Consider the following 27,240-nt stretch of genomic DNA (forward strand, 5'->3'; position numbering starts at 1 on the left):
CAATCATCTCGAGATCCGTTGAATGTCTCAGACGGATGTTTTCGAAGTTGGTATTTCGTTTGAGGAAATTTAGAAATCGCCAGATGTAATTAGAATAATTCAAAAAAGTTTGGGGCACGGAAATTACTTTCTTAGATGAAAGGTTGGTTTAAGCATGAATCAGAAAATATGAAGGGGGAGATATGTAAAAAGTTTGAAATCGATGTTACGATGTTTGCGAAAGTTTGCAAGTTATCAAGTATAATTAGAATTGAGATCTTGAAATATTTGATAAGGTTTTGGTAGAAATTGGCTTCTTGAGTTCATTTGATTTTCGAAACTTCCAAGTATATTGGATGTTTGAGAAAGTTTGAAAGTTATCAGCCGCAATCAGAATTGGACCTCGAAACACTAGAAACGATATTGGGGATCTATTTCCTAAGCGAAAGTTTGATCTCAGTGCCAGTCAGAAAATTCCAGAAAGAATATCCGATATGCAAAGTTCCGGCTCGTATTTATATTGCCGCATTCGAGGGAATTCTGGAGATTTTGGAAGCCTGGGGAGCAGGTTTCCAGTCAAATCTCTAGTCTACGCGCACATAGGAAGATCGTAGAAGTTGGTTTGCACAGATGAACATCTAGGATTTACGTGATCCTGAGTTATAGAAGTTGATTAGCGAGCATAAATAGCGGTACATTAAGGTCAATTTAGCCAGTGGATTTGGTCAAGATTGCACGAAGCGTATGCGCATAAATTGCCGAGCATTAGAGGAAGCTAGGTCACCATCTGGGCTACCTTCTAACTCTTTTTTGGAACCGTTCCCAGGATGTTAACGTTACGGCGAACGCGGGTTTAAACAGTGAATTTCAAATTGCTGCTGGAATAAAAGTAACAGCGAGTTTCAAATTCAAGACGGTGTTTCTGTTTTTATTCAATTTTAACTATGCTCAGGAGGCTGAGGCATACTCGAGGAACACACGATCGAACTACTTGAAAGCTCACTAAGCGAGAGAATCGTGTGGCTATCGTTGATAGTCTGGCGAACCTGCACACGCGTACACGGCCAATGATACTCGTGTGTTGGTGTATTTTTCTCCGTTCAGGTCGCTTTAAGTGGCGCTCATACCGAAAATTCAACGTCTTCGACGGAACTGAATAATTAACTCTTCGACACATTTCGAAATTTATAGATGGAAACTGGAGAGATATCCTCTTAGATCCAACTGTGGAGAGGTTTTCAGAGGATTGCAGAAATGGAGCGCTTTTCCAAAAGCTCGAGATGATGATTAAGAATTCTGTAACGATTAATTATTTGGCTCAAGTTATGTAGAAATCTAACAACTCAAAAAATGATAAAAAATTTGTTAAGCACAATACGGATCTTATAATTTTGTAGTTTTTATTTTGCAAAATATTACCAATCCATAGAACAACTTTTACGTTGTATAATTATTAAAATTACCAAGCCATAGTTGCATTTTAAGCTTATAATTATTTTGCAGAAAACTTCCAAATGACATAATAACTATACTACTCGCTATTAAATAAGCCATCACAAAACATCGTAAACCAACAACAAGAAATAAAATATATTCGATAGAAATAACGCTAACTAAAAATTAAAATATTCAAATTAAATTTACTCAATTTCAGTTCATCGAGAGTTGGTGACTGTCTGTAGAGTTTAGGAAATTTAATCGTCTGGGTTGCTATATATAAATAACCAGATTAAATTTTAATAAACGTCGATTCAATCAAATATACACGGTGGAAATCTAAGTATTCAATGTACCTGCTTACAAGGGATGTTTTGTAATTTCTAATTTCTCAGTTCGGTCAACACAGTAGGATCGTACGAATAATTCCAGGAATTAAATATTCCTTCCCTCCTTATAAATTCCTTCACGCCAAACCATTACACCTACCACCAACTACGATACCGAGAAAATCAATAAAATCCATGAAATCGTCGCGTGTCTTGCATTTCGTCCGATGTTTGTCGTGTTTTCCGGTTTGATAATGTTACACGTGCAAGGCTGTTACATTTATTGCTCGCAGTGATGACGTGCGTCGCAGATATACATTTTTAACGGTAGCCCGACGACAAGGTGAAATTAAGAAGTAATTAACGCGCGTCATATTTGTCCACTTTAATACTTTGATACGTCCACTGTGGCGTCATTTATTTCGTTCTCGCGTGAAAAAGAGACGTCTCGTTTCATACACAGAGACGTCTCCTTTAACGTCATGGATCCCGGAAGAAATGGCGGAGGAAGCGAGCAACACGGTGGCACAATTAGGCTATTTTAGTGAAAAAATCCGGTTATTCCGGGTTCATAAAGTTGCCGGTTTATCCGCGAATTTCGTCGTAATTTCGCATTATACCGCAGGGAAACCCGCGCCACCGGACTTCATATAATTCCGTCGTTTCGCTTAAACGCTTTGGCGTGTCCAGCTTTCTTAAATCTTGTTTACTAGATTCTTCGTGCATAAGCGCGCGTTGCTTTTAATAATTTCGACCTTCCGCATCTGGTAAAGTAACTTGTTGCAAATGAAATATGCAATTCTAGACGTCACTGTGTGCCTTTCGACTTTACTTTCGTTGTCCTTAAAATGCTTATTACATCGAAACTAACGGTAACAGCCTTTTCTTTTATATATATATATATGTATTACATTTTGTAGCAAATTCTTTTTCTTTGTTACGATCTCTTTTTTTGAATACAAAGTAAATTAAGTTAACTTTGGGTACGATACATTGATAAAGTAAGACCAGTTAATTAATAGCATTTGAAAGTACATTTCAATTTTTAAGAAAACTACAGCCGACACGTCGATAACAACGCAAGACCTAAATCGTTCGACTTGCACGTAGTATAATTGTAAATTATCATCAACAAATCAACCGAATCATTTTCAAATATTCAGTTTCAAACTACGAAATCAAATGTTCGCACGGTCAGAGAATGACCGATTTCTCCTATGTGTGGATGACCCTTAAAGGTAAAGAAACAGCCTGGATTAACCTGCATCTGATTAGACCCCGAGGTTGAGCTCGGCCTCTCTCGTATACATACAGAAACTCGTCCATCTCTTTCTTCTTCTGAGCTCCTTTGTGTATCGACGCTAGCCAGCGTCAAGGAGGAGTTTCGGTTTCACTCGAAAGGTCATGAAAAAGGTAGCCATCGACGCGTATCCGTCGACTTTCTTCGACTTCTCGGAAGGTACACACATTCCCATGGTTCGACGTCATCGTTTCGCGTGAGATAATGCACGAGCCCCACAAGTCTGTCTCATGCCCGCGGAAATTTGTGGCCTCTCAAGATCACGCTATCTTCTTCCATCTTACCCACGACAATTTTGTTTTCGATCGTCTTCCCAGGTTCGTAGTCTCGTCTCCAGTTACCAGAATTGTAAGATATTTTTCGTTTGGCCTGATCCCTTCTCTCATGTTGTCCATTGTCATTGTCCACGATGGTTTTTCATGTTAAAGTAATTACTTCAAGAAAAACTCTACATCTTTTCTTTTATATACCTGTGATCTGGAGATCGCTGTTACGAAGAGAATAGACTTTAGTGAAACAAAAATATTAAAAAAAAGGAGAGGTCCATATTATTGTGTCCTTGAATATAAATGTCGTTTTGGGTTACAAGGTCTAGAAACGAAAGAGTAGATTTCTGTTGCTGTTTCTTGTACCCTTCAGCTAGAGCTACACACCAAGGTTAACTTTTTCGTAATGTTTTTCGCCATAAATGTATGAACGTGCTCCCTATTATATTCTATTGTATTGTAACACTGAAAGAGGGAGGATCTGGATTAGCATACACTATACCTGTACTTATTTCAATATATTTTTCTATTACAAATTCATCCACTCGTTCCTCTATCAGTCAACCTCAACATTTCAAACTCGGAGTAAAAAAATACTACTTAACTTTTAATGGACGCGTGTTCGTGAGTATGGTGAAAAATTTGAGATAATGGGATCGTTATGAGATGATCCGTCAGAATGGATCCATGAATATTTTCTCTTCAAAGAAAAAAAAAAGCAAGGGAGAAAGAAACTCGCTCAAGTGCAAAAAAACCTTTTGCAGTTAATAAAAAGCTATAATTCTTCAAAGTTAATACTTGGAAGCTTTCAAAGAGACGCTATGCTCTTTTTACATCCTTTCGAACAAGAGTAAACCGCCGAATTACAGGGAACTTGAAGCGTACTGAAAGTTTCGCCCCGAAACCACCCGTTTCTCCGCTTACCAGCGTTTTCCGTGGCATCGTTTTTTTCCCTGCAACCCCTTCTTGCCATCCTCCAATTAAAATTTTCGTTCTATTTGCCCCGGCTCGACCGGCGGCTAGAAATTTCGATTTCGCCTGGCGCGCGGCCGCCGTAAAACGCTTTTATCCCCTTTCTCGCTTCTCCAGAGTCTTTTTTTACTCGCTTTACCCTCGTCGTTAGTTCGGTCTTTCCACCGGTTGAAACTTCACTCGTGGCTCGATTACGTTTTTTTCCCGAGGTGGCTTTTCGACTCTTTTCGTTGTTACGCGTTAATCGAGTAGCAACCACGTGTAAAACCGATTACGTCCGATTTTAACCGTCTAAACTCTAAAACTACGACATTGTCGCGTTAAATCTGTTGTTCTAAGTCCACGAAATTGTTAAAAATTCGCCAAATTAGAAAACAATATAAGAGTTCGTGTATGAAAATATAAAAGCTTCGTCTTATGCAACGGGGAAAGAAGGAACGTGCCTCGATTCGATGATTGAATTATATTTGACTCGCGTTTGAAGGAATGAAGCGGTTTCTCCATGGAGGAATGCGAGGTATCCCGTTCAATCGATTCGTCTTCCCTCTTATCTGACCGGTCGCGTCGAACAGCTGTGTTTAAGATAGTCTTCGCTGTTTCCATTCTCTTTTTCTTCGCACTTTTCGTTTCTTCGCCCTTCGTTCTGAATTTCTCGAATACTCGCCTTACCAAGATTTCGTGATTACTCGAGTTGAAACAGATTATGTCTTCTCGGTATTATCGAATATCGAAACATTTTAACCTACTATCGTATAACGTATAACTATACGGAGCATGAAACAGCTGTACACTTTGAATTTTACTTCGTAGTTTGAAAGTTTTAATTCTGAGCTCTTATCGATCTTTATCATAGGCGACGCGTTCACTTATGAAAAATAATATTAGCCAAATTTTCACACACTTCTTTCGTAATTTATTTTATTTCTTGATGAATATAATCTTCAAATAATCCAGGAGAAAAAAATTAAAGTTTACAAATCATCAATTTTTCTCTGCATATCTTCTATAGATCATTTTATAATAATTAAATTTATAACTAATTTTTATCATCCGAATTACACAGTTGACGAATCATTTGTCAATCAATAGCGATGCTACGTGTACGATACTATGTATCTAATATTTCTTCATATTTTTCATCCCCTAAATTTTTATTTATTAAGAATACTAGAAATATACGTATATCACGTGGCAAGGCGCGCATAAAAGGATCGATTTCATGGCGCGAATGTAGTTTGAATTTAAATAAGACGCGATAAACGAGTAGTTGGTCCCGATCATATACATAACGTGTCCCTAGTCGCGGATAAAAGACGGCGCCGCGCGTTCTTTCCCTTCGTTTCGCTCCGCTGTTCTTCATCGTTGGTAGATGACTCGTCGTCGTGCGGTGAGTTAACGCGAAGAGGGTGTAGACGGCCGTGAGAAGAAGAAGACGAAAAAGAACCTGTTTTCTCCGAACGAGCATTCAGCCCCGAAGGTACCTGTTCGCTTTAATTCCGCCGCAGTAGGACCTGCTTCTCGTCCGGTGTATACCTGCCAGGCCCTTTTCGTTTGTCTCTTCTCTCTTTCATATACAATCCACGTCTTCCAATCGAAAGGCGTCCCCGACATTTAGAACGATCTGTGGAAAGTGGCGAGGATAATTAATCATCGATACGATGCATCCTCGTCGATTTGACCTGTCTCTTGCCCGCCTTTTGTTCGACGCTTTGACTCTGGGAAAAGTTATATTAGGTATGGTTATTCGAATGATCGTATAGGAAGTGTTAGATGGTTACGGGATATTGTTTATTATGGAAGAATTGTTTTATTAGCTTTTCGATTCGCTACGGAAATATATAAAAGATTGTGCGTCGATAAAATAGTTCATAGTGTTAAGAGCTAGTTTATCGAATTTCCATCATTCTCTTGTCGAATCGTCTGTTCTGTTTCCTGTCTGGCTTTTATTACATGTTTCGATCGAGGAAACAGTTGCATTAACCCATGGCTGCTGGATGTTGCAGGAAGTGTTGGATGTTCATAGAATCTTGTTTATCGAAGTATTATTTTATTTGGCTGTAGCTCTACTACAAAAATATAAAACATCGTGTGCCGATAAAGTATTTGATAGTGTTAAAAGCCAGCTCATCCAAGTACTATCGTTTCCTCGTTGAATTGACCGGTGTTTTCGAGAGCGGTATTTCGGGAATTCGCGTAAATTTTTCACGAAAGCTTGGGTCACGATCGGCTGGCCAATCGACTGCCGTCTAAAAGGGATTAATTTCGTGCGGCATCTCGATCGGTCATCGACGAATTTCCGTCGATTGGTATCATGCTATCCCTGTCAAGTATCGAGTCGAATGTAAAAAAATGCACTTTTTTTCCCAACCAAGCTTTTGCGCCGTTTTAAAATACATTTTGGCCGAGAGCGTACACACAATGCACCCTACGGGAATCAAGATCGTTCTAGTATCGTTTTCGATCGACGAAAGCGACTGAAAGTGCTCCCTGTGCAGTCGAGTTTCATGGATCGCGATGCATTTAGCTCGCAAAACGGCCCACTAAACTTTTACCTCATTGTGATATACGATCCATGTCCCGCCATCCTGCAAACTCTTCTTCACCTTCTCTGTTCATGCTGTTAGAACTTCTCTCTACCCCTACTCCACTCGACGACCCGTCTTTTTGGTCTTCCGACTACTTCCTGTTCTCTTCTCCACTGAACTTCTCTTTTCGCTTTTGTTTGTCTTTGGTTATCTCCTTTTTTCCGCGTTAGTTACCCTTCTTTTACTCGTTCCCCGCTCCCCTTTCTCCTTAGCTTTCCTCTCGTTCTCTCAGTTTCTTTGATATTTACTCTTTCTCTTTGCCGCTACTTTTCGCTTCTCCGACTTTTTTCTAATTTCTTCCTCGCTTTGATTCCATCTGTTTTTTAGTAGATCTATATTTTTCTTTGATTCTCGTGTTCTTTGTTCTTCTCTTGCTTTGGCTCGATTTCTTTCGCCTTTACTATATTTTCCGCTCTTTACCCTCCTTTCAGCTATTTTCCTTCTCTTCGCTGTTTTAGCCGCAGTTCATTTTTTACTCCATCCGTCTCGTTAGTTTCCTTGGACCTCCTCGGATTTTCTTTTGGATCTTTGTCTTTTTGATCTCTTCCTTTGAATCACGGACTTTCTGGTCTGCCATAATTCGTTTATGGAGACAGTTTCTCTCTTTGATCCAACGTCTGTTGTTTCGCTTTATGCGACCGGTTCCATTGGCGCCTGTGACAACCAACTTCCGGATACGAGATTAGTTGCGTAACAGGCTCGCAGACTTGGAAATAAGTTATTTAACGGCGGCTCGCGGATCGGTACGCGCGTTGCATTATTTACATGGAGGTCTCGCGTCTCCGATTCTCAGACATGCGATAGTATCGGTATTCGATGACAGTGTCTGCTCGATAATCGGCATTTCCAGACACGAAGAACGCTGTAGCCACTAGCAATTCTAGCTCGAATAAATTGTCAACTTTTTTCATATACTAGATTCCAGATAAAAATAACAACGTATATATTGACACCTTTATGCCAGAACCATGAATATTCAAATTTCTACCTTTTTTTTTCTTCATGATTCTATAATATTACAAGAATGTATTTTAGTGAAAATAAGAATTTTCAGGATTTGTAGTACACATAAAAATAGCAGGCAGAGATTAATGTAGAAATACGTGTATTTTCCATTTGTAAGTTTGATAAAAGACAAGAATATATTTTAGTGAAAATAAGAATTTTCAGGATTTGTAGTACACAGTAAGTAAAATAGCAGGTAGAGATTAATGTAGAAATACGTGTATTTTCCATTCGTAAGTTTGATAAAAGGCGTTCTTTAACGGGCATCAAAAAGCTTCCCGGCTAAACGGAGAAAAAAGAGGGTCGAACGAGTCCCGACCTGCGTCGCAAGCAAAGATGAATGAAAATGGCCAAACCCCTGAATCCTCTGAATGAGTCAGAGGCCGGAGTGAGCGAAAAGCCAAGTGTACGAGCACTATGGTGGTGATTTTCACGTGGCCGCTCGTAAATCCTAGTTTCTCGTGTGCCATAGTTCGAAAGGGGGTGATTACTTCCTCGAAGCTGGTGACTCGTCGAAAGTCACACTTTCTTGGCCTGACGTTCGACGCGTCGCTTTATTCCCGCTGGAAACCAAGAACTTTTTCCCTCGCATAATGTTTCTCGCAGAGACATAGAAAAAAAAAAGAGAAAAAAGGAAAACAAAATGACAAGAAAGAAAATAGAGAGAGAGAGAGAGAGAGGAGAGAGAGAGAAAGAGAAAAAAAGAAGAAATGGACGGTTGTTCCTTCCAGCCTGTTTAGGCGGCGTCGTTGCGAGTTTTGCGAAAAGAGAGAATGGCACCTCGTGGTTTTACTTCTTTTTCCTACTTTTCCAAGAGAGACGAGCAACGTTGTGTCTGTCTGGCACGCTTGCTTTCTGTCTTCTCTGCTTCCTTTCTCGCGGGATTGCTTCCTCTTCTCGTGAATAACTCGCGAGGATCTCGGTATTCCCGGCGCGAACGCGACTCTGTTTGCAGACAGCCGTCCACTGGGTACCGTTAATCTAAGACACAATAGCGGAGATGTTGAAGCGAGACCTCGAGATCGAGAATCTGTCACGAGCGTGCAATCAGGTCCGTTGACAGGTGTGTCGTTTCTCTATGACCTTCTGACATTCGATCGACAGCTGTCTTTCACAGAACGCATCAAAGGCTGATGAAATAAAGAAATATCCACTCCTCTCACTCTTTTCCTGCCAGCTGATCGGTAGCGTGTCGAGTGAACGTTGGTCGAAGACCTAATTTCAGGTGGACTTTGCATTCGATTTTGGAGTAGTATAACGAAGTCTTTCTCACATAATATTTTCTAATATGGGAAGATGTGGCAGATTTCAGGTTATTAAAATTGTCTTTTCAACCATCCAAGCTTTATTTTTACTTATTTTCACGATTGCGGTGTACATGTACAATTCTGTGATACAATGTGAATAGAATTATGTATAGGTATAGTATTGGTGTATTAATTGCTATCAAGTCATATGCGTTCTTACTTGCTTCGTGTATATTCAGAAGATCTTTATCTTTTTGCTTTTTTGTACTAATCACGAAAACGTTACACGAGCCAAATGATCGTTGGCCGAGGTATAAACCGGATAAAAAAGTCAGCCTAGCAGGTTGGCTGTAATAATTACATAGATGAGAGAACAGGTGTTCTTTGAAGTGTATTTTTCACCTTAATACACCAAAGGAAAAAAGTAAAGCAGCTGTCAGCAAACTTCCTCTTGCAGTTATCCGCTAATCTCCCCATAGTTCTATTTCTCTAAGGAATTAAATTCTTAAGATGCCAGACATTTGTCGTTAGACACTTTCGAGCTCACTTCGAGCAGACATAAGCTCGATTATAGTTCAGGCGGTTCTTTTCAACGAAGGAACAGGCTGTTATCTGAATTTTCCATCGGCTTTCGGGGGAGGTTAGACGGCGTTTCTCCGCGGGACGGGATATACTGGTTTCTAATCGGAACATTTAGAAAACGAACACGTTCGCTCGCTATGACAAATCGACAGCGTATCTGTGTGCTGCGTAAACTACGGAACCAGGCGCTCGTGTCCCATATTCGTGAAACCAGTCGAACTGGTATCCGTTGAAAAGAGCCTTTTAGTGTTCCACGTTGGCGATTCCTCGATTTTCTGTAACGCGAATACCGCGATAACGAGTCTGATCGATGAGTTCGGAGAATCGGGTGATTAGAATTAGCTGGTAGTTTGTCTCTCAGACGTTCCAACCATTAGGGACAGCTTAAGCTATAGATAAGGAGAAGAAGAAGAAGAGTTGTTTGTAATTCAAATTTGTCTTGCTCTAGGAAATTTACGAGCTATTTATAATTTTAAATCATAAGAATTCGGTTTCTTAATTAATGCTTGTTTGGCAAATCGGGCATCTAATTTTATATCAATTTCAAAAATTTTTCAAATTCTTATTTATTGGACATTTTTACGTCGTTAAGATAGAAATTTGTGTAAGAAATTTTTAACGTTCCAGCTTCAAAGCTACTTAATTTGTTTGTTGCTACTTTAGTAGCAAAATCTGTCATTATTTGAACATTCAACAATCGACTATGAATAATTTTTGTTAAACGAAGTCCTTCGCTTATGGCATGCATATCTGAATAACACGAACGGCTGGTTTTATCATAATATTGTCTACTAGTTTCATACGACGGGGAAAATCAATAGAGATCTATCAACGAAGATCATTAATTAGTAAAAAAGAAGAAACCAAAAATTCTACTCCTTTGAATCACTTCATCCTAATGAAAGGGGGAAACACTGTAGATGGTCTCCCATTCATTCTTCCGCGAGGAATCAGCCAACCCATCGTTCCACGCATATCGATCCATACTGTACATTAACGAGCTCGCAGAATATTATCATGTGGCGCTATTATGAAGCTAAATGAATAATTCCATGGGGCACGATCAATGGCTAATGACATGGGAACGAGTGGCGAGGAATTTTTCAGGATCGACCCGATTACGTGACGCATACAATTTTCACGTGAAATATTCACGTGGACACACTGGGTAGCGTGTTCGCGCGCTAAGTACATTTTCCATAGGGTTGGGCTATTAACGAAACGGGCTCGTTCGTTGCACCTTTAGCGGCCGGCTAAATTGCCTATAATGTGGACACGGTGGAAAATTCAAGCGGAAACGCGGGGCGAAAAGTAGAGGCCAGGTCCTCTCTCGGCCATTTCACGTATAGAAATAATTCATTTAGAAAACGAGGCTCGGCCTCGAATTTGCGAGCCGCTGTTTGCCATGGCGCTCGCGAAACGTGCAATAACCCTTTTATCGGCGCCAGAGAGAGCGCACCCTCGTTTGCCAACCACCCAGCGCGCATAACAAACATCCCCGACTCCCAACGATTTTTGCCAGCCTATCGACGAGCTTTTCGATTGGGTAAATGTTCTTTGGACCCTTGAAAATTTGGTTCTCGCAGGTGATTTGCCACCCCTATGAATTTTGATTTCGATTGTTTTCGTTCCCGTGAATATATTAACTCTTTCGTATTTGCGGATGTTGTATGAAATAACGTTCGTGCGTATCTTCATGGGTTTAGATAAAAATTAACGACTCAACGTGGTTGGTTATCATATGCTTTGGCCTTATTCTGGTTTCAATAAATAGAAGGATGTAAATGTTTCACGAAGCTTCGAAATTGAAATGAAATTTGATTGATTTTAAAGACCGAATAATTATGACACATACTGTTCGAATAATCTTGTTTTTATATTTGAGAATGTCATTTATAATAAACTCTCTTATCGACATCGGTATTAAACAGGAGCAAATTAAATTGGGACATCCGATTAAAAATGTAACAATTCTTATCAATTAACATTTCCATCCAATCGTTCTTATCGTTTCTACCGAATCGTTTTATTAATCATTCTCCTAATAATCAAGATTTTTCCGTATAGTGCAGACAAAATTTCCTCTAAAACACTTCCCAGCGTTTTTTTTCTAAGAAACTTCCATCGATTCTGAAACTTCCAAAATCGAAATTACAAAACATGCACAGATCTAACGTAATCCGTTGTGTTGCAGATGCCTCGTCGTCGAACGAAGCGGTGCATCTCCAGCAACGTCTGAGGAGCTTGAGCACGGAACTGGTGACCCTGAGGAACCGGCTGCACGTGAACCAGCCGCCGAACAATTCAGGGCCGAACAGTGGTGCATCGGCGCCCCTGTCAAAGAGCCCGGAAAAAGGCGGCGTTCCGTCGTCCCCGGCGCCCGCTGTTCCACCGAGGACCACGCTACCGCTTTCCGGCACACTGCCCCACGGCCTCGGTCATCCTTCGGGGCACACGCTGACGGCGTCCGCGATCGTCCATCCGCACGTCAATCACGCCGGCGCGAACACGCTCAGCCACAACTCGACCGCGGCTAATAATTTAATATCCGGTCAGTATGCTGCGGTGCACGCTGTGCACGCGTCCTGGCGAATCTCGATGTATGGTCGATGCAGGACGCTGCATTACTACCGTACTGGGGATTCGCTAGGAAATGCGTGCAACTGGGTGATTCTGGTTTACAGAGAACAGGTTGAATCTGGTGATGTTGATATTGGATGTGAATGTGCGTGTTTTTGCAAGTTTTAAAATTACGTTTGGCAATCCTAGTACAGGACAGTTATTGGACTTGGTTCAGGATTTTTATATAGTTTTATGACACTTTAAAATGGTAATGAGCATGGAATTTTTCGGAATTTAAGATCAGTTTGAAGATTATAATATTGTAGACAAGTCGAGGAATATTATTATTAGGCGATATACGATGACAGCGCAGATGAGAAATTTTTGATAGGATCTAAGACGAGTTTAAAATTTGTGGTTTAGGAAAAATATTGAAAAATAGGAAATATCGTAGCTTTAAAATTTTAGGATAAGTGTGAATGTTATATCATAGTAATATCGACAGGTAATTTTATTACTTTCGAGCCAGATTCTCGTTTCAATCCGATGTCTTTATTACCGAGTTGATCAAACAGCGAAAACTACGGTTCATCTATATTTTTATCCATCAAGCGTTCGTTACATTATCTAGTGTTCCATCATGATCACTCATTCTACGATGAAATTTACGTAACTCTGTCGGATAAGGCTATAATCAAGCGACGAGTTCTGGCGATTATTGCGAATTAAAACGGATCATGCTATATATGTAAATTGTAACTGTCCACAGTGGATCGTTCATGTGAACATCCATCGAGTTCGTTCCGAGCTCGTTAATATTTAAACGGCGCGTAATATCGTCATTACGTTAATTCGCGATACGTTAGAGCGCAGGCGAGTGCAGCCTTTTCACCCCCTGGATTGGCGAAGGTTGGATGATATTTTAAATAACCAGAGTTCGAAGCTCTACCCGCGAAATCATCGGAACAGTAAACGCGTCTGTTTACAGAGCTGCCATTTCCCCAACGATTCGTCGAGCGTTTTATGATTTATTTACCATTCCTCTGGTCCCTGGATTTTGGTCCAGGTTGTGTCTACTGTTTTTTAAATCTCCACCCCACCTCCTTTTTCCCACTCTTTTTTTTTATCCGTTTCGGGTTGATGGACAAAAACAAAAATATTAAAAAATATCGCAGCGCGAAAGGTTGCGATTTATTTGGACGCGACCCCTTTTCGCGCGATTTCCAGCCGAGAAGAATAAAAATGTTTGCGCGTCGACTAAAGCAGTTCACGTGGCTCGCTATGCTGCATCTGATCTCGGATCCCTTCCGGTTAATCGAGCCCCGCCTGGCGAAATTGCACGCGGGTACAGTTAGCCGCGATTCGTTTGAACACGCTTCGAACGCTCCTCGGTCGCTGCCATTCAGACCTATTTTTCTCGTATTTTCTCCAAGGAAGAAATCTGGAAAATGTTCGGTAATGCGTTGTAACATTTAAACTTAGTATTCTATAACGTTTCATCTTTTTTCTCCGACTCTGCTGTCTGATATACCAAAATTCTCTGATATACTAACCTCTTCACGCCTCGTGCAGCACACACAGACATCACGCACCAAATATCTACTTCGTTCTCGAGAAATTTATAACGCTGATTCATCATTCGACTACTTCACAAAGCAATTGCCTTCATTTTTCACTGATATCGTAAAATATTTCACAATTTTGGCGATTATATAACTTAAAGTTACACTAGCTTTTGTTAAATAAATACACGAGTAACCTGTTACGTTTAATTTCTACCAATAGGAAAAGTTATTAATAAGAGGATTTCGCGTTTGTGAACAGATTTGGATCCACCAAAGCGGCACAATAGGATTTCTGACGACGGTATAGTGTCGTGCGTGACGGCGTTGGGCTGTCTACGCTCGCCACCGATCTCGAGCATTATCGCCGACGTGAAAAACGCGAAGAGCAATCAGGGTCAGCACCGATGTCTTCCGAAAGGTACCGCGGCTTCGTCAGGGCCTGCGACCTCCACGGCCTTGGACGACCTCATTCATCTACCTGGACCACTGACGGAGGATGCGGTGCTCAAGTGTCTACAGGCTCGATTCTGTGCCAAACAGTACCACGTGAGTGTTTCTTTCTCCTCTATTTTTTTCATTCGATGGCTATCTGGAATTAAAAATAATTGTAGCCCAAATGTAGAATAATATATAACCCGAAAATGAATTTTATACTTTAATTACTTATTTAACTTACTTTCTTTTATTTAAAGTCAGACTAATGGTAGAATCGAGGAATTTTACATGTTGAAAAACGTAGATATTGGGATAGTTCAAGTTTCTTTTTTTTTTTTATAATAGCACAATGATATCGGCGCGTTCGTTTCGACTTCTATGTCGGTATCCCGTAATCTGACATTCCGATAATCGGCACAAATTTCACCTAATCGAGCCGCACATTCTTTGCCCTTTGCCAATTGAATCGGCCGGTGCATCAATCACTCTCGGCCTCGATAGCGACGACAGGACACGATAAGTTCGCGCCGCTTCTAATTGAGATGAATGCCCCGTTAGCGAAGATATTGTACCGTACCATTTAACATCTGGAACGTTCGTAAAATCGTGAAAACGCTCGAGAAGTTTTCATACTTGGAATACCGCGAAGATCAATTAATCTAACTCTTAAATCCTCGAAAGGAGCTTTGTTCCTCCCTTTACTGGTTTATCGATTATCGTTGCTCGGGCGGCCCAATGTACTATAGGGTTGTCGAATTTAACGAGGTCTCGACCGAGTATCCCCTTCAGAGATAGCCGTGTGCTCGAAGGAGAAATCGGGAGTTTCTCAATAGGTCGTTGAAACGAGGGGAAACTGAGGCGAAAGAAAGGGAACGCCTCGGGTGAAAAAGTCTGTCGATGGTCTCGTTGACCGTGGACAGATATCGCGCGGTTTGATTGCACCGAGCTGCTCTGATGGACGCAAAAACGGCTCCGTTTCCGGTCCCTGTAGCTTCTGTCGCAATTACTTTTTGCAAACGAACGCGCTCGTCATTTTCTTACGGAAATCCGCCACCTGATTAATTATTCCTTTCTCATTATCCAATCGTTTGATTACATTCTCCACGTGTTTGCATTCCGTGCTTGTTTATTTACACTTTTCTTTTCATCGTTTTTGATCATTTTTTTGCATCGGTTGTTTACATTGGAGGACTTGTTTATCTTTGGAATTTATTTACATTCGTATTTGTTTATTTGTGAACTGTATATTGCGCGATGAAACCATAGGTACACATATACAGGCAGTAAATTGTCAGAGGATTTGAATATTTTTGTGTATAAATTAGCTGTGTTAACGATACACTTTGCAATTTCATTAGCACTGTAACGAGGCACGAATAACGTTATCGTATAATAAGGCTAAACGTGACTCCATTAAATATTGTATTAATTAAATGCTTTAATAAGCTCTGCGAAGTCTATGCTTGCGACAGATATCTTCTATGTATACATTTTCGATATTATTTCAAACTTTGTCGACATAATCACTATAGTCACGTCTCATTACAATATTAATGTGAAATTTCAAAATGGTGCATATAGTACACATAATGTATTCATGAAAGATTCTTATGGTAAAAGAGTATGCAAATACAGTCGCCAATCGCTGTAGACAGAAAAATCAGAATCAACAAGGAATGATGTAAAACACGTGTGTTAACACCGGTTTGAATTTCAAAAGGAATCTAAGCTCGACTGTACGAGCTAGCTGCTCGAAAGCTCGCAGCACAAGGGAATCGAGGCGAACATCAGAGGCCACGGGGCCTGACGTGGGACCGGTTTTCTCTCTCCCCACTCGGCTTTCGGGCGTTTTTCATCTTTTTGTTCATCCTGCGTGGCGTTGCTTTCTCTAGATGGGCTTCTAATAGGAATCGAGACCCGCCAAAGCCTCGCCGCTCGTACATTGTTGCATCAGACTGCGCTATCGACCTATCTTCTCATCCACTTCGTTTTCCAACCCGAGATGTCCCAATTTTCGAGTGTCCACACTTCCAGGCGTCCTTCCAACCCTCTTCCAGAATGCTATTCAAATAAACCGCGATGCATACTGAAATATCAACTCGTGAATCTTGTTCAGGTTCGCTCGACAAAGATCTCTAGAAAAGACGTAGTTCAAGGATGTATTCTTTCTCTTTTGTGACGAAAAGTAGATCGTTACTAGTAGACCAGAGATGCTTGTGCAAATTCCAATTTTTATGCAATTTCAGTGGAGATTTGTTTCGCCGATTAAGTATCGTAACACGATAATACGACAGATATTATATCTTATGAACATTAAATATTTTCGCGCAACAAAATATCCAATAAATGCATGAACATGCTCGATCTAAACAATTTTTAATGGATCGTAGAAAGGCTTCTTCCAGTGAGTGACTTATCTCCCCCCTCCCCTCTCCCCTGTTGATAATTTAATTTCAAATTTTTTCTATGTGGAATAATTTCGCGGTGATCAGTGCTACGTAATAACAAAGACAAGATAGATGCCCCTAGTATCAGCTTGGTATAATCAGGCTCAGCAAGATCGAGCTGCGATTAATCTTGCTTGATGGCTGGTTGCAAAGCATGCGGCATCTAGGCATCCATAACCCACGCGTCCGATACGCAATAACAATGCAAAAAGCAACACGGCTGGACAGTGAAGGAAAAAGTAGTCTCATTTCGCATCGTCTCTGACGAGGGCTGTACCGCGATCGCCGCGTGTCAAGACGCTTTGTGGACGAACCGACAATCGGACGAGTAGATAATCGAAACGCGTTTCAGACGAACGTGGGCCCCATACTGGTCTGTATCAATCCATATACGGACGTCAGGAATCCATTGACCTTAACGAGCACCAGGGCCGTACCTTTGGCGCCCCAACTGAACAAAGTCGTTCAGGAGGCCGTGCGACAGCAATCGGAAACCGGATACCCCCAGGCCATCATTCTTTCCGGTAAGCAGCCGACATTTTTCATCCACAAATCTTTTTAATTTATTTAATACCTATATAGCTTGTTATATTTACTATCTCTTTTACTTTTAGATCTATCTTCTATATATGTATCATTTGATTTATTTTACGACGATTCTGCGAGTTATATGTTAATTGTTGCTGTTTAGGGACCAGTGGTTCCGGGAAGACGTACGCTTCTATGTTGTTACTTAGGCAATTGTTCGACGTGGCTGGAGGTGGTCCAGAAACGGACGCCTTCAAACACTTGGCAGCGGCCTTCACAGTTCTTAGGTCTCTGGGATCTGCAAAGACCGCCACCAACTCGGAGAGTTCTAGGATAGTACGTGACAGTTCATTCTTTTTCCTTTTCCCTGTGGCAAAGGGTAGAATTGATTATGGGGGTTGTTCCTCTAGGGTCACTTTATAGAGGTCCAGGTTACGGACGGTGCCTTGTACAGAACGAAGATACACTGCTATTTCCTGGACCAAACGCGAGTCATCAGGCCACTACCGGACGAGAAGAATTACCACATATTTTACCAAATGTTAGCCGGCTTGTCGCACGAGGAACGAGGTAGAGAATTGGGTTTTGATACGATAGGATGTTTGATCATTGGAATATTTATTTAGTTTTTGCTTTATTCGTTAGTCAAACTTAATTTGGAGGGTTACAATCTAAAGAATCTGAGGTATCTACAGCATGGAGACACTAGGCAGGACGAAGCTGAAGATGCCATTAGGTTCCAAGCGTGGAAGGCTTGTTTAGGTATAATAATCGCCTAGCTATATTTCTAGATAGTACATAATTATTTAATAGAATCTACAATAAATTTCCTCTAACTTCTTTAATTTTCAATATTTCATATTCCAAATTTTAGTCAATATATCATGAAGTGCACAGGTATAATAATATCTGGATAGCTATTACCACTCAATTTAATCGTGAAGATTATGTTTCTTAATAATATTCGAGAAAAACTTTTTCCAAATATTCCAAGTTCAATTATCATACAATATTATTTATAGGTGTGTTAGGTATACCCTTCTTAGATGTAGTGCGAGTATTGGCGGCAGTGTTGATCCTGGGCAACGTTGGTTTCACGGATCGACCGGGAGTCGAGGTCGGTGTCATCGGAGAGAACGAATTAGCCTCTGTCGCGGCTCTTCTAGGCGTGCCACCACCAGCACTGCTTAGAGGACTCACTTCGAGGACGCACAATGCCCGTGGCCAGCTGGTGAAATCGGTCTGCGACGCAAATATGGTACTGTTAACTCATTCCGTGCAATCTGTGCTGTAACGCCGCCGATCGGTCGGAGCGGAACCATGTTGAAGGGTGTTTGTTTATGCAGTCTAACATGACCAGGGACTCGCTGGCCAAAGCTCTGTATTGCCGTACCGTCGCTACGATCGTCAGGAGAGCCAACAGCCTGAAGAGGCTAGGTTCCACCCTTGGTACACTTTCGTCGGACTCGAATGAATCTGTTCATAATCAAGCTGAAGTGACCAGTCAACATGCATCCACTATTGGCAGTTCTGCAGGTAGGTGAAAGTATAGAATTTGTGGTACAATAGGTCACTTGAAAATGACCAATAATTCTATCAATAACATATAGAGTATACATACAATTCAATCATTTTCTTATAATTATTCGAATCTTTTTTTATTGTATTTCCTTTATGGTATAAAAGCTAATTAAAAGTCATTTGGTTCTTTACTGTTGTTAACACATACGACCCTCTGTCGGATTAATAGATTTTGGTTTGATCGTATTATTGGTAAAAAGTCGTACGTGTTTTAAATTTAATGTTTTAAAATGTTTAAATTTTAAATGTTTATCTGAAATTGTTCGAATAATTATGAGCGGTATGGTGGACACAATTAAAATTATCAGATTGAACGAATAAGTGAATTTATTTAAGGAATGTGAAATAAAATTTCGTCCCAATTGCAACTTATTTAAGGAAAATTAACCCCTTGCCTTACAATTTTTTTTAGTAACTTAACTGTGAGCCTTATCTCACTTCACTGCTATAAAATTATGTTGAATGATAATAATTTGTACCTATTAATCTTTGGTAAGGATTAATATTAAGGAACTAAAGTTTAAATTAGCGCTGAAACACAACTTTGTTGCAAATATAATCTTATCCTTATTGCATCGGAACCAGTTTGTATCTCGAATATGATTTGATATTATAAGGCATCGGGGTTAGCCAAGGCATGCTATATGAAATAACACGTACTACAAAACCAGTTAGCTGTTTTTGACGAATATACTCGTCATGAAGAAATGGCAATATTATGTGTTATGGCGAGTACACTCGTCATGCGTAAAAAGTAGTTACAATTTGCTGTTTAAATTACAATTTTAGTGAAGACTTAATTTAAGATGCTTTGAATATTTGGAAGCCAAGACGAAACAAAAACGAACAAATAAAAGAATATAAATAATTATTATGAAGAAACTGTATATAGCGTAAACAGTGCGATACATTTTAGGTACATACTTACCAAAGAGGTTGCAACAGTTAACTGGTTAACTAAAACGTACCTATTGCCACCCTTATAGGTTTCATTACTTCCAAATTTATTCTTTTCTCTATTAGTCGCAATCTCTCGTGTCACGTGCAGGTGGTACCGGTTCCAGAAGCATGACCGCGCTGAACAACGCGGTACGACACGCGACGGATGGCTTCATCGGAATCCTGGACATGTTCGGGTTCGAGGATCCAAAACCAAGTCAACTGGAGCATCTGTGCATCAATTTATGCGCGGAAACCATGCAACATTTCTACAACACGCATATATTTAAGAGCTCGATCGAGAGCTGCCGCGATGAAGGCATTCGATGCGACGTGGAAGTCGACTACGTCGATAACGTGCCATGTATCGATCTCATCTCTTCTCTGGTGAGCGTTTAAGAAGTTTCGATAATTCATTCAAATCTGGGATTTGTTCAAACGATCGAGATGCATGCAGTACGAGGATTTTCCGACTTGTTTCGTAGAGAACCGGTCTGTTGAGTATGTTGGATGTCGAATGCTCGATTCGTGGTACTGCTGAGAGCTACGTGGCGAAAGTGAAGGTTCAGCACAAACAGAATCCACGGTTGTTCGAACCTAGGACCGTAGATTGCAGGTCATTTGGGATCCAGCATTTCGCTGGCAGAGTTACTTACGATGCCTCCGATTTTCTGGGTATGTGGACGATAATATTTTTTAATGTACATATATGTTCTTATACTTATCCTTACGCCTTATTTAAATCAACAATGTTTCTTTATATTTTTTTCGTGTGAAGTTCGTTTTATAGTGTTTACCAAGTTTTATCTTTTATATGAAACAAAGTATTGAAATCTTTATTGAATTTAATTCTGAGTCCAAACATCAAACGTAGTTCGATATTGGAAACCAAAGAATAAAAAGGCTTTCCCCTCAAAACCCTATTCACAATGGTACACCATAAAATACGGAATTTTTCTATAAAGATACCAATAAGGACGTGGTTCCCGACGATCTGGTAGCCGTATTCTACAAGCACACGTGTAGCTTTGGTTTCGCGACCCATCTGTTTGGCAGCGAACTGAAAGCTCTCTACGCGAGCGATACAGTGCCCAGGGGTGTCAGCTTCAGGATATCGCCCACATCTCACACCGACCTGTAAGAAAAAGACCCTGGTCGCACAGCCAAAAATTTGGAATCGCCACTCGTTCCATAAAATTTAAGAATTAAAAATCAAGAAAATCAGCTTAAAATTCTATCATCTTAGACAATCTTTTTTTCTAAAAAGGTATTTAAATTAGTAATAAAATTTGGCAAGAGATTCTATGTAGATACAATTAAAATGTGATTCGAAATTTTTGGTCGAAAGAATTTTTACGAGGTGCAAGAGCGATCGTTGATAATTTCCTTTCAGATTGAACGGAGACGAGCCGATCTCTACGTTAACGCAGGACTTCCACACGAGGCTGGATAATCTCCTGAGGACTTTGGTCCACGCGAGGCCCCACTTTGTCAGGTGCATTAGGAGCAACGGTACCGAGACGCCTCTTCACTTAGACAGAGGCGTGACTATGCGTCAGATACGATCCCTTCAGGTTCTCGAGACGGTGAATCTAATGGCCGGCGGTACGTCTTGAAACTATCTACGACAGGGAATTTACATACGCGCGCGGTAGATCTCTTTGCCTGTTATCGCCTGTGGCGTTTGATCTTGTCCCTGTCAATGGTTCCTCCCTGAAAATAGTAGAATTTTGGAAGTCGTAGGAGTTGAGTGTTTCTTAATTTTTCAAATTTAGAAATGTGTATGTAGTATGTATAATAAAAATTAGTTAATTTTTCATACGTTTAAATCAATTTTCAACCAAATTTCATATGTTTAAATCAATTTTCGATCGTTCAACACGACGTTAACATTTGTTTATTTTTAATCAATCAATCTAGTGTTGTATCATCAGAGTTGATCGTGTAAACAATGTAAAATTGTAGTAGCTGTATGACTGAAACAATGTGTTTTGTGTAGTACATTATATAATAATTTTTGACGATAAAAATATCAGGCGGCGAAGACGTAATATAAATCTTTCAATCGAACGATTCTAATTCTTATCCAAAATGTACTATTGAAAGGAGAATAGTTCATTATTTGATTGTTAGGATTATTCTTTTAAACATTTAGTTGAGAAGAGGGCGTCGGCTCGAAAAAATTGCAGGATATCCGCATCGGATGCGTTTCAAGGCGTTCAATGCGAGGTACAGGCTGATCGCGCCGTTCAAGCAACTGCGTCGTGCCGAGGAGCAAGCGGTGGAGGATACGAAGCTCATTTTGCAGAACGCACAGCAACTGAAGAGCAAATTCGGCGCGAGTACCAGCTGGGCGCTTGGCAAGAGGCACATCTTCCTCAGCGAGGGCATTAGGCAACAGCTCGAGAATCTACGCTCGGAAACACGCAGGAAAGCCGCCACCGTGATACAGGTAATGGGATTTTTCGCGGCGCCCTTATCTTTTAATTACCAACGAAATTTTAATAAAATCCTTTTCGCTATTTCTTGTTTAGTGTTCTTTGTTCATTTAAAAGAAGTATGCTGTTTAATATCCTCAAAGTTTCTTAAAGTATTTGATCCATTTCCACTTTTTAAATGCTTTCCAATCGAGGTATTCCATCTGGAATTATCACAACAATAAATAAGAATCATTTGCAATCTTTTACTTGCAAAATATCGTTTTTTAATTTTCTTGCATTTAAAGATATAGGAATAATTATTGAGAGAAATAATTTTAGGACAAATACTTTTGACACAAGGAGAAATATAACTTACCTAATCAAAAGTCTTCCACCTTACATTAAAAAAAAGAGTTGCTAATTAAGAAACGCTAAATTATCTCTTTACCTATTTTCAGTCCACGTGGAGAGGTTGGCGGGTGCGGAGAAGGTGGCCTTTGAGGAAAACCACTATAGGTGTAACATCTGGTATCGGTCAGAAAAAGCCTCAACAACCCACATCTGCTAACACTGGAACCGTTCAAAGGAACGTTACCACTGCAACGGGTACCGGAACCGGAACAAGACCTAGGCCTCAGCCAATCGCTGGCACGCCACCTCCTGATCCATCGGAGAAGTGCGCAGACCAGAAAATGATCCAGCAAACGTGTACCTTATTCGGATTGGACTTGGTAAGCAGAGCTGGCATGTTTTTATGGAGACCTCTGTTCCAAGGCCGTGACTTTAGGTCGTGAAACGAAATGGAACTTTGTTGCAGGAACGACCACCTCCGGTACCGCCCAGCAGATCGTACACCGTGACTGGAAACACAAAGTTGGGCTATCCGCAGACTAGAATCATGAAGATGCCCTTCCCAGGTAAGGAGGTGGTTGCTCTAATAAATATCGATCTTATTAAACTTGGGAATTTAAGCATCGTTGAATTTTGTGTTAGGAAGTATTTGTGTATTATTGATTTGAAAAAGTATAACTTCGTCTTTTTGTCGAATTTTGTATTAGAGAATATTTATATATTGATCGCTGATACTGATTCAAAGAAATACAATGCCCTATGAGAAATTTAGAGAATTTGTTTAAGTTGTGTTAGTAGATGAAAGATTCAAGTTCTAATTCTATTCGTGCAGAGTGGTTCGATTTATTCTAGAATGATTCTTCCCTGGATTCGTCGTACTACGCATTTGGTTTTGCTTTCCAAATACGGGTGGAGTTATTGTTCTTTCAGAAGAGGGTGAAGGGGAGGTGGTCCTCCTGAAGGGTGAAACGGTTCTGGTCGTGGGTGCGTCTCCCAGGCGAGGTCACCTACTGGTGGAACATAACAACACCACGCTACACGTGCCCTATCAGTTCATGGAGCTGAAGCCATGTAATATTAACATCTGAACGCGTTATTTATTTCCGTGGCGTTTTCGTCGCTCGTACGATGCCGTGAGTTTAACTCTAATTCCGCTAAAAATTTCATCGAATTTACTATCAGGGAACCTTGGTTTATAAAATAAAAATTGAAATCTTTATTCAAACTTTGACAGAGAAATCTATAGGGAAAAATGGAAATGTAGGAACATAATAGTACATGAATAGCTGTTTCTTATTTAAAAGGACGACTCGAATAGAGTCGAAACTCCGCGATTCCATTTTCTTTCCTTTGTTATATTCGTTCCAGTAGTATAATCCGTCATTATGCTGATATTCCATCTTCCTTGACATATATCCTTTTTCCACATCTCTTGATGCCCTATTCGCGAGCCATTTTCTTCAGACAAAAACAACCTGCCGATGAAAAACAAACGCGAGAGATTCTCGCGGAAACGTTATTATCCGATTGGATTTCCGAATGCAATTTAAACTTCCAATTAGCTTCACACAGTTATTCTGTGCGAATTTTTTTCTCTCCTCGTTTATACTATGAAAACTGTCCTCTTCCCATGTATATCGTTCTACATTTTACCTACTGGAGATGTGAAAGTAATTGTCATGTTAATTCTGGAACACAAAGCAGCAATTTTTTCCAGATTTTTATTGTTATAATACGAATAATGATATTTTGAAGTGCTATATGACAAATGAAAACTTTGTCAATCATAAAAATTATAAAAAATTTGTGTTTTAGGATGAAATTCGTATGAAATTGGTACTATTATCGATAAACCAGCGTTACAGGAAAAGTGAAAGGAATGAAAATTAGCAGAAAAGTTCGTGACACTGGCATCGTTCGAGCGGCAAGGGAACACCGATAAGATTAGAATTAGAAGCGCGGCTAGGACAGTGAAGTTTGTCCTTTAATTAATTACGCCGACCGTCGAGCGAGAGTTTCACGCGGAAGTCAGTACATCGGTGCTTATCGTTCGCTCGAAACGCGTCTCGTCTTCCTCGCTCCTTCCGCGTGGGTGGCAGCTACCCTCCACGAGCCACGTTCGTCTTCCATGTAGATAAGTACACTCAAGCCGACTCGCGTTTTCGAATTAGTAAGCATGTTAGCCGTTAAATGCCGTTGAGTCTCGCGATCTTCCGTATATGAGTAGATTTTACGTGTATGTCGCGCGTTAATTCGGATCAAGCGATGATAACTAGCACGATCGACCGTAGACACAGTGATAAGAGAATTTTAGGAAATTTGTAATGGTTGTAACGGTGTGTGAATGATCAGTTTCGAATATGTTTCAAGCTCGTTGAATCTTTTTTCGAATTATGGTTGGTACGATGTGTTAAACAAGAACTTAATAGGGGTATAAGATTGTCAAAGTATAAGTGCTGGGAGGGAGGGGGGGTTAGAGGATATTTACCAACAGTATTCTGTCTTTGAATTCTTAGTGCCAATTTCTAGAAAGAAATCTGCAGCCACTGTAGAACGTCCAAATTTCGTTTCCAGGAATTTAAGTAAAATGTTAGTGGAGTCAGGGATGAAAAGAAAATTCATCTTCGGAGACGAGATTTGGTCGTTCTACGGTGTATTTGTACATGTACTATATGATTAAGAGATCGACTTCGTAAGATAGCTCGACAGTAAGTCTAAAGAATAGATTTAATCGAACAAGTTACTCTATCATTATCGCGATAATCATAACAGGCAACAAGTTCTAACATTGAATCGGGAAAGGTAGATAAGAGAGACAGAGTGAGAGCGCGCTTTGTAGATATACGAAACTCGTTCAGTTAGAAACGATAAGCGTCCATTGAGAGGAACAGGCGAGAGTTCGGCCTGGAAACTCTGTCGAGTTCACCGTTTCGAGAATATGTACATACGAGTATGTATGCCGAATGTTACGTAGTTTACAGATACCAGAGCTGATGCATACGTATAGGTAGCTATAAGTGCGTCGAGATATTTTTGAATAAAATATAAGCGTTTTTGAAAATGATAACGACCTCTCTTCTTATTCGCCCTTAGTTTCTTTCATCCGTGAAAATTCAACACCCCTCCGCGCTAGAGTGAAAACACATAAAGTATGTTTCGTTCATTAGAAATAGTTCCCTTTACCAAGAAATTAAATTAATACGGCTATTTTACTTCAAATAAGAGGCATTGCTTCCTTCAATTAGGAAATTCCTCCTTCTCTTTCCTCTTCTTTTCGCTCTATTGACACACTTTTCCACGTTCATTTATCTATAATTCTCACTATTCATCCTGTTATTTCTCCACCTACATGAACATTTACAAACGTCGATCTACGATTCTTTGCATTTTTCCCCTTATCAACTCGTGATCTGAAATTCCTCCGCTTCAATGATCGCAGTAGCGATTCCTGCACGATATGTTCGATCCCCTGTGTAGAAAATCAGACGTCAAAGAGACAAACTTATTGCATCACCTTGTCAACTTGTTCGTGGAGTTCACGCATACACGTGACCATTAGTGCACGTGGAACAACATGCGTGGCTGCAGTCGTAAAAGGATGTCATGTATGGGACTTAATAATAAGCAGTTTCGAGGGATAGCGCGATTCGCGTTCGCATTAACAAGCGGCGCGGTGCGACCGATCCGGTGTTAATTAGCTTTTAATTAACATTGTTACAACGGGAGAGTATACGAAATTTATGTAACTCGGCCGACTCGCTTTCGCTTGGCCAGATTTGCGCCGTTTGATCCATATCGTCTGTGGACAGGAATTTGGTTAATTACCCGACCAATAATACCGGAAGGTATTGTTTAGATACCTGCTAGTTTATGTATAATTATGGTGATAAAATTAGTATCTAATATAACTGATAATAATACAAGGTATTTTTATTAATAAATTTAATTAAGGCTAAAACTGAATCCATAGAGAAATGTGGATATTATTGTATTTATGATGAATACAATTTTGACGTCAGAGATAAAACCTTTGATCCAAATTATGTTTAAATAAAAGGCATAATCATCGCGATCGCGATTAGTTCAAGTTGTATAATTTGATCTGTATTTCGGTATACACGTCCCAAATCAGTTAACAACGACGAGTCATCTCGAGAAACCTACTTTGCTTTCAAAGGGCCGTTCTTCAACAAGATTCAGCGATAAAGTCCTAACATTCAATAAGTTTCAAGATCGACTCATCGCTCTTAAATTTTATAAAACGATGAAATAGTAGAAAGAAGCCATACGAAATATTTCCTTCTAACGCTCGATATCAGCAAACTTCTTCCATTGTGACTACAGTTCTACGTTCTTGATTCAATCAGAGTTAACAAAGATCCTTCAGAATGCATTCCGTCACCGAGACCCAGTGTCCTACTTCGTATTTTCTCTCATTTTCCTTCAAGAAATTCTGCAATTCCAGAGAAACTTGCGCGCACGTCCGTCCCCACGGCAGAATCACGCCTGTTACCCTCTTTTTCCAGATTTAATTTTCTCTCGCGAGGTGTGCCTTCGACGTTTAGCGCGACACTCGCGGCAGGAAGTGGGCAGGCCCGTGTCTCGTTTCCAACGCGTCTGCTGCCGCGGAAGAATGCTCGCTGCAAAGAAACTGGCGAATAGGAATTCTTCGGTGTCAGACGTGTCCTAGAAACGAGTCGCTCGAGCGCC

At 40.3% G+C, this 27,240-nt stretch overlaps 1 protein-coding gene across 5 annotated transcripts in view; it reads left to right on the forward strand.

Annotated features, from left to right (window-relative positions):
- LOC126913876 (unconventional myosin-IXb) overlaps positions 1–24,985 on the forward strand; it is a 90,598-nt gene extending 65,613 nt beyond the window's left edge. For 4 of the 5 annotated variants that reach the window (XM_050717122.1, XM_050717121.1, XM_050717123.1 and 1 more), the window contains 16 exons: positions 11,897–12,253; positions 14,089–14,375; positions 17,064–17,235; positions 17,403–17,575; positions 17,650–17,809; positions 17,885–18,001; positions 18,262–18,497; positions 18,586–18,775; positions 19,869–20,146; positions 20,245–20,434; positions 20,725–20,896; positions 21,153–21,364; positions 21,949–22,211; positions 22,638–22,910; positions 22,997–23,096; positions 23,461–24,985. In XM_050717122.1, coding sequence (XP_050573079.1) covers positions 11,897–12,253; positions 14,089–14,375; positions 17,064–17,235; positions 17,403–17,575; positions 17,650–17,809; positions 17,885–18,001; positions 18,262–18,497; positions 18,586–18,775; positions 19,869–20,146; positions 20,245–20,434; positions 20,725–20,896; positions 21,153–21,364; positions 21,949–22,211; positions 22,638–22,910; positions 22,997–23,096; positions 23,461–23,618 — 3,338 coding nt within the window. In that variant the 3' untranslated portion in view covers positions 23,619–24,985. The remainder of the gene's footprint in view (positions 1–11,896; positions 12,254–14,088; positions 14,376–17,063; positions 17,236–17,402; positions 17,576–17,649; positions 17,810–17,884; positions 18,002–18,261; positions 18,498–18,585; positions 18,776–19,868; positions 20,147–20,244; positions 20,435–20,724; positions 20,897–21,152; positions 21,365–21,948; positions 22,212–22,637; positions 22,911–22,996; positions 23,097–23,460) is intronic. The other variant, XM_050717124.1, reaches the window with a different exon arrangement.
- Positions 24,986–27,240: the final 2,255 nt, after the last annotated feature.

This window comes from Bombus affinis, chromosome 2, assembly GCF_024516045.1.
Source record: "Bombus affinis isolate iyBomAffi1 chromosome 2, iyBomAffi1.2, whole genome shotgun sequence".
In the NCBI taxonomy this organism is placed as follows: Eukaryota; Metazoa; Arthropoda; class Insecta; order Hymenoptera; family Apidae; genus Bombus; species Bombus affinis.